At 47.7% G+C, this 15,484-nt stretch overlaps 1 protein-coding gene and 1 pseudogene across 3 annotated transcripts; one reads left to right on the plus strand and one right to left on the minus strand.

The window, feature by feature from the left end:
* Window positions 1-2,840: 2,840 nt before the first annotated feature.
* On the plus strand, window positions 2,841-9,695 carry LOC120696618. Of its 3 annotated transcripts, XM_039979578.1 has the most exons (3): window positions 2,841-4,379; window positions 4,867-6,412; window positions 9,027-9,695. In XM_039979578.1, the coding sequence occupies exon 1, from the start codon at window positions 2,846-2,848 to the stop codon at window positions 4,055-4,057; it is 1,212 nt and encodes a 403-aa protein (XP_039835512.1). In that variant the 5' UTR covers window positions 2,841-2,845; the 3' UTR covers window positions 4,058-4,379; window positions 4,867-6,412; window positions 9,027-9,695. The 3 variants fall into 3 exon arrangements, with proteins under 3 accessions (XP_039835512.1, XP_039835510.1, XP_039835513.1); XM_039979576.1 differs by having other exon boundaries at window positions 2,841-6,412; XM_039979579.1 differs by having other exon boundaries at window positions 2,841-6,412; window positions 9,030-9,695.
* A 2,260-nt stretch (window positions 9,696-11,955) lies between these two features.
* Window positions 11,956-14,423, minus strand: LOC120700511 (annotated as a pseudogene).
* Window positions 14,424-15,484: the final 1,061 nt, after the last annotated feature.

The following is a 15,484-nucleotide window of genomic DNA, read 5'->3' on the forward strand; positions in this document are numbered from 1 at the left end:
TACCGCCGGATGAACCGGCGATAGGGTACTGTATCCGGCGATAGGGTAGTACCCTATCACCGGTTCATCCGGCGGTATTTTTTTTTTGACCTGGGCATCTCATTTTCAAAAAATCATACCTAATATATATGAATTCGGATGGAGATAAACTTTAAATGAAAATTGTAGATCTCGACGAGATCTACAACTTTGTAGTTCAAACTTTTTTCATTTGGAGCCATCTTGGTGCTCAAATAATCGATAAATGCTCCAGATCTAACATTTAATTTTGGATCTGAAACTTGTGACAATTATTTGAGCACCAGGATGGCTTCAAATGAAATAATTTTGAACTACAAAGTTGTAGATATTATTGATTTCTATAATTTCTATATAAAGTTTATCTCCATACGAGTTTATATAAATTAATTATGATTTTTTAAAGGTGTGCTGTCCAGTGTTGAGACCAAAATTTAAATTTTAGATTTAAAATTTGTGTTGATTATTTGAGCACCAAGATGGCTCCAAATGAAAAAAAATTTGAACTACAAAGTTGTAGATCGCATCGAGATCTACAATTTTTGTATAAAGTTTATATCCATCCGAGTTCATATAAATTAGTTATGATTTTTTGAAAGTGAGCTACCCAGGTCAAAAGAAATTCCGCCGGATGAACCGACAATAACACCGCTATAGTACCCCTATCGCCGGTTCATCCGGCGGTATGTCCTTGCCGCCAGTTGAACTGGCGACAGGAGGCTAGATCTGCAAAAAAAATTGCGGCATATATTTTTAAAAAATCAAAAATTAAATAATATAAAAATTAAAAAAAGTCAGCCGCAATAAAACGGCCCACGCTGATCACTGGGCTTTCCAGCCCACGGACGCGCCCGTTGGCCTTCCTCCGCTCGGATCCGACCGCTCGTTTCTGATCCGACGGCTCCCGTAAGTCTAGGGTTGGGCGGTAAATGAAACACTGTCCACGTGGTCGCCCCCCGTCACCGCCGCTCCCGCCGCTGTTCACCGGCCGTTGGAGCGCGACGCGGTCTGGGGAACGCGGCTGGCCCACCATGCGGACTGTTCGCGCAGTATACCCAGCTGGAACGGCCTCGCCTCGCCCCGCCGCCCTCGCACGGACGGCGGCCCGCAGACCACCGCACCGGGCGTCGGCCAGCGCCGCGGCGGTCACGCGCTCCGGACACCGAAGTAGGAGCCTCTGTCCCTCGTAAGCGTCTCCTGCTCCGGCAGGTGGGCGTCCAGCCATGGCGGATGAAGCCGACGCGTGCACTAACTGACCGACCCCTGATCGAGGATGCAGCAAGAGCGACTTGCAGCAAGTGAACTAGACCCGCGTCGAGCAAGTTACAGATAGAGCCAGCTTCCCGAGAATAAGATTAGGGAAAGCGACCTCTGATGCCCAGTGTTCACTGTCGTGATCGAACTCGTCGGGCATCATGCTGTTATCTGGCAAACTGGCATCTGCTCATCTGGATCAAACTGTAGAGGCATCTTGCCATGCATCTCCGTGGAGTGGGATTCTTTTTTTGTTTGTGTGTGTGTGTGCGTGCGTGTGTGAACGTTCATATCAAGTTTTTCGTTAAGTAGAGAAGAAAGCAAGTGCACAACAGATTACAGGGATCTTCAGGAAAGAAAGAAGCTAGTTGGTGATCTTCAGGAAAGAAAGAAGCTAGCCAGTTCATGGAGAATCTTGGTAGTACAAATGTACAACTCAAGCCAAGCATCATCTCTGCATGTGAACTGCTGGAGTAAAAAGAAAAGGACTAAACCCATCACAATATCTTTTTCAGCACTCAAGAATAAGAGTAAAAGTGTATAACTTCAGTATTACTTCAGTGTTATTATTCAACACTGGTCACATGTTATTATTGTCGCTGTAATCTGAGTAATAAATTTTTCATCTTGAGATATGTTTTCTAGCTCACAAATAAACTCCATCCATCTTGAGCTGATGACCGAGCGACGATCATATTTCTCCGGCACGACTGGGCTAGGCTGGGCTGACTAACTATTATGGGGTCTTTCCTTAAAAAAGTTATTATAGGCTGTGCTTAATTTTTCTCCATTACAATTTTCTGTGAGTTGAAGAAACAAAGAGACTGCTTGGTTTGCTACCAATTTTTATCATGCCAAAATCTAGACATGTCAATAGAATTTGGCTATCAATTGGTTTATGACTAGAATTTGGTCATTTTGACCAAAATTATGACAAGTCACTAGAAACTTTTTAAACCTTACAAGAGAAAAGAGTATTGGTTGGCACTAAACCAAATGTACCTAAATTTTTTGCCAACACTTTGGCATGTCCAAATTTTGGTAAGCTATATTAGCTAGCCATGATTTTGGTTTGGCAAAAATTGATATCCAACCAATCAGGCTCAAAATCTTGAACCCTGCTGGTATTTTTGAGGACTCGAAGAAGTGGCGTTTGACTGATGACTACTAGTCGTCTTCAACATTTGATCCGTCTAGGAAGGAGCAACATTTGATCCATCGCTCGTCGTAGTCTTCCATGTAGGAATTAGCCAACTTGTGTCCACTATAATATAATACTTGCTTAGCAGTGAAGACGACGACGAGAGATGGACCAAATGTTGCTCCATCCTAGACGGGTCAAATGTTGAAGACGACTAGTCGTCAGAGGAAATTTTTCCTTGACGACGAGCAGTGGCGTGATGCCCTCCCATCCCTTCTTCGAGTCCTCAAAATACCAGCGGCATTCAAGACTTGTTTCTTCAACTCACAGAAAATTGTAACGGAGAAAAATTAAGCACAGCCCATAATAAATTTTTAAGGAAATAGCAGCCCATAATAGTTAGTCAGCCCAGCCCAGCCCAGCCGGAGAAATATGATCGTCGCTCGGCCATCAGCACCTCTGCCTCCGCCGCCGCCCCTCCCCTGCGGCCCCGTCGCCGGCGTCATGAACGACCAAGACTCCCCTCCCCTGCTGCCCCGACGCCGGCGTCGGTGTCTGACCTCCGCGGGCATCCTCTCCGACACTCCCCTTCCTGTTGATCTTCGGTCTTCCCAAGCGACACGGGACGAGATGGCCCGCCGCCGGGCGTCCCCGATCGACGTCGACGACCTCCTCGCCGAGATCCTCCTCCGCCTCCCCGCGCTGACGTCCGCCCTCCCCCGCGCGTCCCTCGTCTGCACCCGCTGGCGCCGCCTCGTCGCCGACCCCGACTTCCTCCGCCGCTTCCGCGCGCACCACTGGAACCTCCTCGGCGTCTTCCTTGCCAGCTTCCCATTAGAACACACAGATTTCTTCTCCAGCTTCTTCCCGGATCCGCTGCCCGTGCGCTGCGAAGGCGGCGGCAATGACTACATCTGGGAATTCCAAGGCTGCCGCCACGGGCTCGTGCTTCTCTTCAACACGACTCGCTACAACTACGGCCTACGCCAGGTGCTGGTGTGGAACCCCGTCGCAGGCGAGCACCACCTCCTAGGCACTCCGCACTTCTCGGATACTAAAAACTGGGACAGGTACTACCCTTTCAGTCCCAGCGGGGCGGTAATCTGTGCCGCCGGCGACGAGGGCCCGGGACCCTTCAAGGTGGCTTTGGCGTGGTTCTGGAACAGCAGCCGCACTGCACACGTCTGCGTTTACTCGTCAGACACCGGTGAATGGGGTGATGTCGTCTCCGCAGCTGTCCAGTCTGAATCTTGTTTCATTGTTTGCTCTCGCAATGTCCTGGTTGGGAATTCGCTTTACTGGATTCTATTTGGCAGCCAGCTTCACATCCTTGAATTCGATTTGGGTACCCAGAACCTATCCGTGATAGAGGTGGCGCTGCCGACGGATGTCCATGCAAACCATCGTGGCCTCTACCTGACTACGGGAGCAGAGCATGGTGGGCTTAGTTTAATCGTCATGTCAGCCAACCTCAGACCTCAATTGTGGGAGATGGCGGCCGACTCGGATGGTGTTGCTCGATGGGTGCCAGGACGAACAATCGAACTGGACAGGCTTCTTTCGCTCGGATCAGGGGGGTTTCCAAAATGCATAACAATACTTGGGATTGGTGGGGATGATAATGTCATATTTGTGATACAGTGACATGCGGCTGTAAATCAACTGTTTTGTTTTCAATATCTTAGTTGCTAATCATTTTAGTATTCATCACGTATTTGATCATTTTGGATTGGCATTTTCTGAGAGCTGTGTAAACAAACTGGAACATGTGCCATGTGAGGGATATAACCAGTTACAGTTTATTTGTTCCCCATCTCTTAACAGTCATTTGTTCCTTACAGGATTGCCTCATAGCATTCAATTATTCTTTTTCTGAGTTCATTCAGCTCAATTTCTTTTCCAGATTAAATAGTAGGGACAGGAGAACTGAGGCGGGGAAGGTGATAGACAGGATGAAGTAAAATAGGTGATTCAGGAATAGGTCCAGATTACAATTTTGCCCACAGATCCCTTTTTAATTCCTTCTACTTATACATACTCACACATGCACACACACTACTCGATTTGGCCCATCTACACTATTTGAACCGAGGTGATTTGTGTTTAATTCTGTGCGTACGGTAATATGGCGAGGTTGACTTGTTGATTGTTCATACCTTTAGAGGTTATACTCAGGTTAGTTAAAAAGAGCTGTGCAACAGTGCAAAGCATACTTTTGTTAGACCAACTTCACATTTGAGTTTGAGAAAGTGAAAAGTGTGATAGCTTTGACTAGAAGGAAAAATTAGCTATAGACAATCTATGGGTGTCTCCAACATTTGAGATAGTATCATAATACAGTACTGGATAGTTGCCTGATTTAATCCTCGTAATTATTATTATGTTCTTTTGGCATTTTCCCTTGAAACAATTAGCAAAGCTGTTGATAGTATCTTCTGTTCCTCTATGTGCAGGTACTGGCTCGATAAAGTGCAGCTTGGGGCCCTGATATTTGGCTCCAGTGCAAACTGGGGATTCTCGTGGACTAGGGACAGCGTCTGTGTGTACTCCGTCCTCAAATGCAACGTATCGTTGTTTGAAGCATATTTGCATACTATTTATCTTCCTCCAACTAATAAGAAATAATTAGTTTTCAATGAGAGAGTGTCATAAATATTAAATTTTATGCCACATTAGCAAATTTGCTGATATGACAGTCATTATAAGAAGAGGGGGAGTTTCATGAGATGGGAGAGGAGTTTCTTTGCTAAAACAATATCTAGCTCGGTTACTAAGTTTCCAATCTTGGTTACTGTGCGATGATACTTCACACTGAGACTGCCTTTATAAGTTTGAGTAAATTAGCTTAACCATAATAAAAGTTCATCTTAGTTTCTTTGTCCCTTTTCAATTGAACTCGCTTCTTTGGCTCAAAAACAAATTTTGTTTTGGTTCTTGGCCCTTTCGTTAGTTTGACAAGCTAAAGGTGTTAGAAGCAACGCGAAATAATTCTTTTACCCTGACGCCAGATGAAACATTACAACAACGTGCACAATAAAGTTGTACAAGTATTTAGGCTACCTATTATGTCAATCTACGAAAATAAGATATAAAATTTTTAAGCATGAAATTATTTTCATATATATTTGCACATGGTATCACATTAAAAATCATTATTTTCATATATATTATTGCAATTGTGGATTTATATGCAATTCAAATGGCCAGTGTGATGTCATGTGCAAATATATATGAAAAACTAATTTCATATTTGAAAAAATTATAAATTATTTTGGTAGAATAATGATAATAGGCAGGTTTGTATGACTTTACTGTACGCTGCTGTATTGTTGCATTTGATGCTAGAGGTAAGAGAGTCATTTTGCTTTACTTTAACATCATTAGCTTGTCAAACTAATGGAAGGGCTTTATTCGCAAAAAAAAAACTAATGGAAGGGCTAAGGAGCAAAACAAAATTCATTTTTAATCCAAAGAAGAAGCAAGTTCAATCGAAAAGAGGCCAAGAAACTAAGCTGAATTTTTTTAGAGCCAAGAAACTAATTTACTCTTAAGTTTTTTCACAATATATTGTATCATGCCGGTCAAATAATTACAATTTACATGTATGCTTTCTTAATTGTTTTTGGTAACAAAACATAGAAGAGAAGAAAATCGTACCTGGCATGAGAGTTTCGTAATGAATTTTTTGAGGGTAAATGTTGGCACGAGGGTTAAGGAGAAGTTGATGAGCTTTATAGCATGGGCCGGTTTGTGCACTTGTGGGCCTTTCGCCAAGCCCACGGCCGCCGCCAGCTCCAGCCTCTAGCAAACCAACCTTATCCCTTCACTTCACTTCACTGGTGCGGCGGGGGCTGCCGGCAGGACGCTCCGCGAGCGGCGGCGGGCGGCACCACGACGCGCGACCGCTGCAGTCGGCGCCCGGCGGCGGGAAGCTTCAGCACCATGACGCGCGGCCTCGCGGGGCTGGCCTGAGGCGGCCGCAGGCCGACTGCATGCTGTGTGAGTACATCTGCACTGGTTCCTCAAGTTCCGTGAACTCGCAGCCAAGGCCTCCCCACAACGACCTTCGTCGCCGCCAGCTCCCACCACCATAAGCGCGCTCAACGATGACCTTCTCCGCGAGATATTCCTCCGTCTCCCTGCCGTCACGACCCTCGCCCGCGCGGCTTTCAGCTGCCGGGCCTTCCTCCGCGCCGTCCGCTCCTCCCCCGCCTTCCGCCGCCGCTTCCGCGAGCTCCACGCGCCGCCCCTCCTCGCCTTCTTCCTCGTGCCCTACATGAGAGCCATTGTCCCTGCAGATGGAGGCAGGCGCTGCTTCGAGGCGCGCGCTTTCACCGATTTACTCCGAGATGACGACGCCTCCGTCTGGTGTACAGATTCTGATACAGATTCTGGGGTTCCCTACGCCGACGGGTACATTTGCTTTAGCAATCGAACCACCGATCAATGTGTCGACTATAGCCCGCACTCGCAGGCCCTGAAAATCTACCCCACGACGGCGATGAAACCCGTCTTGAGTTCCACATGCTCTCTCCCAACGCAGAGGAAGAGCGGCCCTCCTGTGTGGTCTGCGTCCACCACGAACGCTCATGGGCGTGGGCAGTGGCGAATCTAGTTTGAAAATATAGAGGGGGATCATGTCCGCACTCTTATTCTTCCTCCTCTTATTTTCTTCTTTCTCCCCTCTTCCTCTCGATTGTTTCATCTCAAAAATCAAGGGGGGGCTTAGGGGGTATCCATGGGTATTAGGGAGGTAGGGGGGGGGGGGGGGGGGGCTTAAGCCCCCCTAGCCCCCCATGTGGATCCGCCCCTGGGCGTGGGCGCGCATGGCCGTCTTCTCATCTCACACCATGGAGTGGCACATCTTACCTGAAACCGGGACGCTGCTACTTGAGGGTGACAGTAACACCATTGCTACGGTTGTCAGTGGGTTCATCTGTTGGGGGCACAAAGAGAAGGGCTGCATCCTTGTTCTCAGCACTGAGACATTTCAGTTCTCTATAATGGATCTGCCGTCGCCCTTGAAGTTTCCATTGTCAAGTTTTATGCTTGGTCAGACAAAGGATGGGAAGCTCTGTATTGTACATGTACATGAATGCAAGCTTGTTGTTTGGCTCCGGACAGTTGAAGATGGTGTTGAGGGGTTTATGCTGCATAAGGTGATTTCACTATGCACAGCAGTCAAGGAGGTCACTGAGCGTCCAGTGTTGGATAATGCTGATGTGCGGCTTATGACGATTATCAATGGCTTTGTGTACCTATCTGTTTTCTACTGGAAATCGCAATCTTCTGATTCTGAGTGGTTCCTGTCCATCTGCCTGGAAACAACCGAGGTGAATTTGCCCCATAAGGCAGGCAGGCGTTGGTACTGCCCAGTTGATCCCTACATCATGACCAGCTGGCCATCTTCTTTGACACACAACAAGGTCGGCCCATGCTTATGTGTGTAAGATGTAGATAAAATATGTTTCATACCTAGATTGTCCACTGTTTGCATTGCATGAGAGCATTGGGTTATCATATTGCTGTTAAATTTTGCCATCCGCTTTTAGTTTAGGTTTAGATGAAGTAAACATGTCTGATTTCATAACTCGTAGCAGAGGCGCTCAATTTCTGGTTGTGTATGATAGCATGAGGGTTTGTGCATATTGTATGATACCGTAAGGATGTAAAGGGCTATATTGTAGTTATTTGAGGCTGGTTCTTATTTCTGGTGACAGTGGTTATGCAACTGTTCTTATTTCAGTTTCATTGCTTCTGTAAAAGCTAAATAAATTGGTCCGTCTATTGGTTCCTATTGCGCCCTGCTGAAATGTTTCTATGCAAAATTTTAGATGATTACTTATATGAATTTTAGATGATCACATGATGTGCGATTTCAGCGCGACTAGGCATGAGGGGGGAGACGTTAGTCTAGATTGGCAAGTGGTGGTCCAGAAGGATACTTTTCGGTATTTAGGATCGGTGCTACAAAAGGATGGCGACATTGATGAAGATGTCAGGCATAGAATTTCAGCTGGCTGGTTGAAATGGCGGCAAGCTTCTGGCATCCTTTGTGACAAGAGGGTGCCACAAAAGCTAAAAGGCAAATTCTATAGGACAACAATTCGTCCGGCGATGTTATACGGTGCTGAATGTTGGCCTACAAAAAGGCGACATGTGCAGCAACTGAGGGTAGCAGAGATGCGGATGTTGCGGTGGTTTTGCGGGCACACAAGGAGGGATAGAGTCCGGAACGAAGTTATTCGGGATAGGGTCGGGGTGGCACCAATTGAGGAGAAACTTACTCAGCATCGGCTGAGATGGTTTGGACATGTCCAACGAATGCCTCCTGAGGCGCCGGTGCGTAATGGGGTTCTTGAGCGGGTCGATAATGTAAAGAGGGGTAGCGGTAGACCTAAACTGACGTGGGATGAGTTGGTTAAGAGAGACAAGGATTAGAATATCTCTAAAGAGATAGCTTTGGATAGGAGCGCTTGGAGACTAGCTATCAATGTGCCTGAACCTTGAACTTATTTCTTCCGGGTTTCATCTCTAGCCTACCCCAACTTGCTTGGGAAAAAAAGGCTATGTTGTTGTTGTTGTACTTATATGAATTCCCTTTATGTCACAGCAGGATTTGGAAACTGGAGTGACAGGAGGCATTTCTGAAGATGATGGTCCTATGGGCACACAAGAAGCTTGCCATATCCTTTTGACCGCACTGCGTTCATTCAAAGAAACTTTGATTGATGATGACAAGGTGAATTTTATGGAGATGGATGCCGTCTTACTTGATGATGAGATGAACTCCCTTGTGAAGAGAATAACTACTTTAGAGTCAGGATTAGCAGCTGCAAGAGACAGTATCTTGAGAATAGGTGGCGACTATGATAACAGGAAAGAAATGGAAAGAAGGAGCTGGTGGCAAATGTGGACGGCAGGGCTGGGAAGAGCTTGTTCCCGATTCTTCACTAGTTGATGGATATCGTTGTCTTTTGTTGAAGCATGTTGCAAGGGAAGGGAAGGTTGCAGACCGTTTATGTGCTAGTTTAGTTTCATGTTCCATGTCTGTTTAGTGTAGTACCCATCATCAGTACCTATATGTGTGCCTAGTTGGCAAGGTGCTTTATCTGCTCTATGCAGCGATGTCAATCAGTGGCCCATGGTCTAGAAAGCAAGCCATGCTCTTTAGCTTTTAGCCCAAGGGTTTGTTGTCTTTGCTCTGCATGATCGAATTTGCTTGAGTAGCCGTTGGCTTTTGATCCACTACATATTATACTATTTTCAAAATCCAGATCCACGGCAATCAATCCCTTCGTTACTCGCTTGGTTCATATGGTTGCATGTCCAGCCTACACATGCCAAATTAGGGCCTGTTTGGCATGGCTTCGCTCCTCTAAAAACAGCTCTGGCTCTTTTCTCCATTGGTGGAGTGGCTTCTCTGGTACGATTGGAGCCGTTTAGAAAAATATTTGGCAAAACGGCTTCACCTGTTGGATTGAAGTAGTAAAATGTCTAAATTATCCCTCCTTGTATTTTCTTTTTTTTTCTTTTTTTTCTTTTCTTTTTTCTCTCCCCTTTAATTTTTTTTCGTCTTCTACTCCTTATCCACTCGGACCTCTGGTGCACCGACGGCCTCGGCCGCGTGCTGCCTCCGCCGCCGCCCTTCTCCACACCGCCGGCCGCTCGGGCCCCGCCGGCGTCCGCTTGGCCCTCGCCTCGGGCGTGCTCTCCCTTTGCTGCCGCCGGCCGCCTCCAGCGCGCACTGTCCGCTCGGGACCTGCCTCGGACGCGCTCCCTCCGCCGCCGCTCGGGCCCCGCCCCGGGCGCGCTCTCCCTCCACCGCCGCCGGCCGCCTCAAGCGCGCGCTGGCCGCTCGGGACCCGCCTAGGGCGAGCACTCCCTCCGCCGCCGTCGGCCGCCTCGAGCGTGCGCTGGCCGGTCGGGACCCGCCTCAGCCGCGCGCTGTCACCGCCGCCGCCCTTCTCCATGCCGTCGGACACCTCGGCCGTGCGCTCCCTCCGTCGCCGCCGGATACGCAGGCCCCGCCTCGTGTGCGCGCTCCGTCCGCTGCCGCCGGGGAGGGGCATTCTGGGACGGGGGGGGGCAGAGCCGCTTGGAGCCACATTTTCATGGCTCCGCCTCCCGTATGGAAGCCGCGACTGGCTCGAAGTCTGGCTTCTTGTTTGGAGCTGCAGCAAAAACATGCATTTGACTCCTCGGGCTTGGTACTCTCGATTCGCCACGTTCTTGCTGACATTGGGGTTCACGGAGGTCAAGTCTGACACGTCTCTCTTCATCTACCGCCGTGGGGATGAGACTACCTATCTACTGCTCTATGTCGATGACATTGTGCTCACAGCCTCCAGTCAGCAGTTGCTTCAGAGTGTCATCTACTCTCTGCAGCAGGAGTTTTCATCTACTCTCTGCAGCAGGAGTTTGCTATGAAGGATCTGGGTCAGCTCCACCACTTCTTGGGCGTCACTGTTGAGCCTCGCCCGTCTGGTCTTCTCCTTCACCAGCGACAGTACGCACTTGATATTCTGGAGCGGGCTGGGATGTCTGATTGCAAGCCCTGCTCCACTCCTGTCGACACTCAAGCGAAGCTGTCTGCTGATCTGGATGATCCGGTGGCTGATCCTACTGACTACCGGAGTCTGGCCGGCGCTTTGCAGTACCTCACCTTCACCAGGCCGGACCTCACCTACGCTGTTCAGCAGGTCTGTCTCCATATGCATGACCCCCGGGAGTCGCACCTTGTTGCGCTGAAGCGTCTCCTCCGTTACATCCGTGGCACTGTGGACCTCGGCTTGGTACTTCACCGCTCGTCCTCTGCTGAGCTGGTTGTTTACACCGACGCTGACTGGGCTGGCTGTCTGGACACTCGCCGCTCCACTTCCGGCTACGCCGTCTTCTTGGGCGGCAACCTGGTCTCCTGGTCGTCCAAGCGGCAGCCGGTTGTCTTCCGCTCTAGTGTCGAGGCGGAGTACCGTGCTGTCGCTAACGGCGTGGCGGAGGCGTCCTGACTTCGACAGCTCTTGGCGGAGCTCCACAGCCCGCTCGCCAAGAGCACGCTCGTCTACTGCGACAACGTCAGCGTCGTGTATCTCTCCACCAACCCCATCCAGCACCAGCGGACGAAGCACGTGGAGATCGACCAGCACTTCGTGCGCGACAGAGTCGCAGTCGGCGATGTTCGGGTACTCCATGTCCCGACCACCTCCCAGTTTGCTGACATCTTCACCAAGGGACTGCCCTCCTCGACCTTCACGGAGTTTCGCTCCAGCCTCAACGTAGCCGGTGGCTAGTTGTGCCTGCGGGGGGTATTTGCCCTTTGTACTTTCTTCTTGTCCAGTCTTGAACACCGCTGCGTCGGTAGTTCAGACTGCGGGGGGTTAGCTTTATTGTTGTCCAGTCTTGAACACCGCTGCGCCGGTAGTTCAGACTGCGGGGGGGGGGGGGGGGGGGAGGGTGTTGGTGTATATTGAGCCCATGTATAGAGGCCCATGTATGGGAACTATATATCCCACCCTTCTAGGGTTTGGAGGAATACAAGTCAATTATTCTCTCCAATACTACTAATTAAGAAACAGAGCAAGCTGGTGTCTTTCTTACAATTCATGGTAATATAATTTCTTCTTGGATCCTTATGAATCATGAGCTATGCTATAATACTTTTTGCTTGCAAATAGTCAAAAAGGATAAAAATGCAATGCACCTTGTATGTATCTGAAGGCATGAGTGACACTTGGTCAAGCCATAATACTCCCCTTTTGGAAGTTGTTAGTTCAAGTCTTGCAGTTCTGCATGTTCCTTGAGCCAATAGTTGCAGTTCCACCCTTGTCCAGTTAGATACATTGATATCTCTGCAACAGTCAATATGCAATTATATCATCTGACAAAGAAAAGAATAAAATCAAATCAAAGTAACCTCCATGTCAGGGAAAAGATGTATACTGTGTAGAAGCTGATGCAAGGTTTTGCAATACGCCTGAAGGTTTTGAACATGTAAGTGAAGCAGTCAAGTCCACAGAGTCAGAAGATCTGATGTACATGACTAGATTATAGGTTTTTCCTTCTTCTATGTTCTGGAAAACAAAATGGTCAGGATCTTCGTAAAACCAGAAGGGAAAAGTGGAAATGGTTTGGAGAAAAATCAGAGTAACGGTTCAAAACAAAATGAGGTGTATCCATTAGATAGGCTCATGGAAAGCTGTTATCACCAGCAAAAGGATCAACATGAATAGAAACCAAAAAGTGATCTTGCTGTGCCATTCACTTCCTCATGTAAAAGAAATACACTGTGTGACAACTGACAACACCTAGTGTGTGAACTGTTGACTTAGAAAATATTCTATTGATTACACTTATATGTTCATGCTGTGGCAGATGAGTTATGCGTTAGGATGAGTACTATACCATGCCCCAGAATCCTGGGTTGTAAATGCCAACTCCACCAGGTGGACAATTGTCACATAGAACCTCCATTCTTAGAGCAACAGTGTTTTTAGTGAAACAGGAGACCCTATCAGCCGTGAAGGGAGGATTCATCTCCAATGATGCTCCATGGTTCTATGGTTAGCGTGTTGTTAACCAGGGCCTCGAAACCTAGAACAGTTAGGTGAGGTGAAACTTTTAGTAATGGCAGCGCGTTCAGTGTATTTATTTACATAAAAACCTCAACTATTCAAGTAGCAGAACTGAGTTAACCAGCAAGCAGCATAAACAAATGAGAATAAATAACACCATGGATAAGACATCTTTTAGAGTTGTCCTTTTCATAAGACATACTTTTTTTTTCTCGAGAGCGCAGGAGAACTACGCTTCATTATATTAAGAAGAAGAACATAAGACATACTGTAGTTTCATAAAAAAATAATTTTTTCTTTAATTTGATCAAAAGGAGCAATTTACTCTTTAATTTAAAAATCTGATTTTGGACCTACATTTCTACTACCTTGAACGAACCAAGTCAGCAATTTGATCAACTGCTGAACTACATTGAGCCATTTGCAAGGGCATTTCATTTTCAGACATAACTGCTAAGAGCAGGAAAACAGGGAAGAGTAACACACCTCTGTTGCTAACTAACTCTGCCCATAATCCACCAGATCCCGCGTGGTTAATCTCCTGTAGTATTGATAGTTAGCGTGAAGAAATACTTTGATTGGTTTCTACTAGGTAATGTAACTGAATAAGCTGATAAGCGCTGTGACTTTGCAAGGGCAGAAAGGAATTGGCGCAGCAAATAAAGAACAAGTTGCATAAATCTAGGTTGAAACCAAGAACTTAAGGCGGAAAGTACAATAATGGATGCGTACAAATTAAAACACTAATCGAGGGGAGGAAAGAACAGGAAGGCAAATCTTGGCGTTGTGATGGCTAGAGCTGCAGGCAAACCTCCACCTCCAGGCAAATCAGGGGCCTCTGCTGCACATTCTGGCAGCAGCATGGCCTTCTCGCCAAACTGGATCATCACTCCTCTCGCGACCCCCTAGTGTGGATGCGACGGAGGAAGATCCTCAGCGAGGGGAGGGGAAAAGAAAGACAACGGCTAGGGATTTGTGCTTGTGGCCCAGGCAGTAGGAGGAGAGAGCATCCCATGAAATGGGCCTCTCTTCCCTTCAGAAAAAAAATAGAGAAATGGGTCTCTCTCGTCGTCAGCCGGCCTGGCCTGGTAAGCCACCCAACAGGCTGGACCCTTTGTGGCGGCTGTGAACAACAGTCAACAGGGGTGATTAGTACAAACAGGGTCGTCGTCGTCGTCTGTTGTCTTGTGGATGCAATCGTTGGATGGAAGACTAATAAGAGAATGAAGAAGAAGAAGATGAAGAGTCACCTCGAAGAAGATCCCAAAGAGTGTCTGAGGGATCTGTCGGGACTTGCTGGAGTCCACGAACAGAGATGCTTCCTGCTCGTCCAGCCCTCCTGCTCCTTTGCAGCTCGTCGTCGTCGTCACCAACAACACGGCAACAAGGGAGCAGCACAAGAAGGCCCATGCCTGCTGCTTGGATCCCATGCTCGCTTTCCGGCACGCTGCTACCTGGCTGCAAAGCACACAAATTAAACCACATGTATCAAGCCAAGAACATAACTGACAGAAGGGATCAGCAAGCGATGAACGCAATGCACGCAGAGGATCAGAGCAAATATAGCCAATGCAACCGAAGATCGGAGGAGGATCTTGAGTAGGTAGAACCATGCATAGAATTGATACGGGTCGAGCACTCACCAGCAGGCCACCAGCCAATGCAACGCGCTCGAATCAGAGTAGTGTGATTCTTCTGCACGGTGTGCTTCTGTGCTCGAGGAGTAAGAGCTCTCCTTGTTTTAAGCACCAGGCAATGGTCAAGTTTGTTGGAATGAGGAGGAGGAGGCACATGACCAGCCACCCCAAATATAATCGAACGAGAGCTAGCTAGAAAACAACACCGGCTACAAGTGTTGGTCTACAACGTAACTAGCAGAAATGGCACTGTGCAACCTCCGAGATAAGCTTTGCATTGCTCTGCTCCAAGGAGCACTGCATGCCACTGCGACCTCGCTGACGTATCTTGTCAACAAGCTCAATTTAATTGGTTGGGAACATGCAAAGCAGCAGCAAAAAAAGAATGATGCGCTGAACAATGCCAGCCTCAGCTGGAAATAAAATGATGCAGTGCATGGCAGCTCACTATCATCCTGTTCAGTTACTACTGTTGGATAGGAGAGGAGAGGAGCCTTTTATTTAGAAAAGGCAATTGGTTTTGTGTATATATATATATATAACTCTTTACATAGAAACAGACTTATTACCTGCTGATCGAGTTCATCGTCTTCGATGGGAACGAAATTGCTGGTGCTTCATTTTCAGAGGTTCTTGTTGGCTTCCAAAAGAGAGAAAGAACCAGAGGTTGGTGGACAAGGCTCGCTGTCGCTGGGGAGAGAATGAAATTCTATTCTCGAGGCGGGTCGATTGGGACACATGCTTGCATGCACAAGCACAACATACAAAGGAAGAGACTGGCCATGGGCCAACAGAACGCCCCTCTATTCTCAGCTACATGGTAGCAAGCCATGGCGTGCCAAGGTTGCAAACAATCCTTTTTT

The sequence above is a fragment of the Panicum virgatum genome, chromosome 3K (genome assembly GCF_016808335.1).
Source record: "Panicum virgatum strain AP13 chromosome 3K, P.virgatum_v5, whole genome shotgun sequence".
Classification (NCBI taxonomy): domain Eukaryota; kingdom Viridiplantae; phylum Streptophyta; class Magnoliopsida; order Poales; family Poaceae; genus Panicum; species Panicum virgatum.

What these genes read in the sequence shown, in the direction of transcription:
- LOC120696618 (XM_039979576.1), top strand. Translation starts at nt 2,846, where the DNA reads ATGATCGTCGCTCGGCCATCAGCACCTCTGCCTCCGCCGCCGCCCCTC.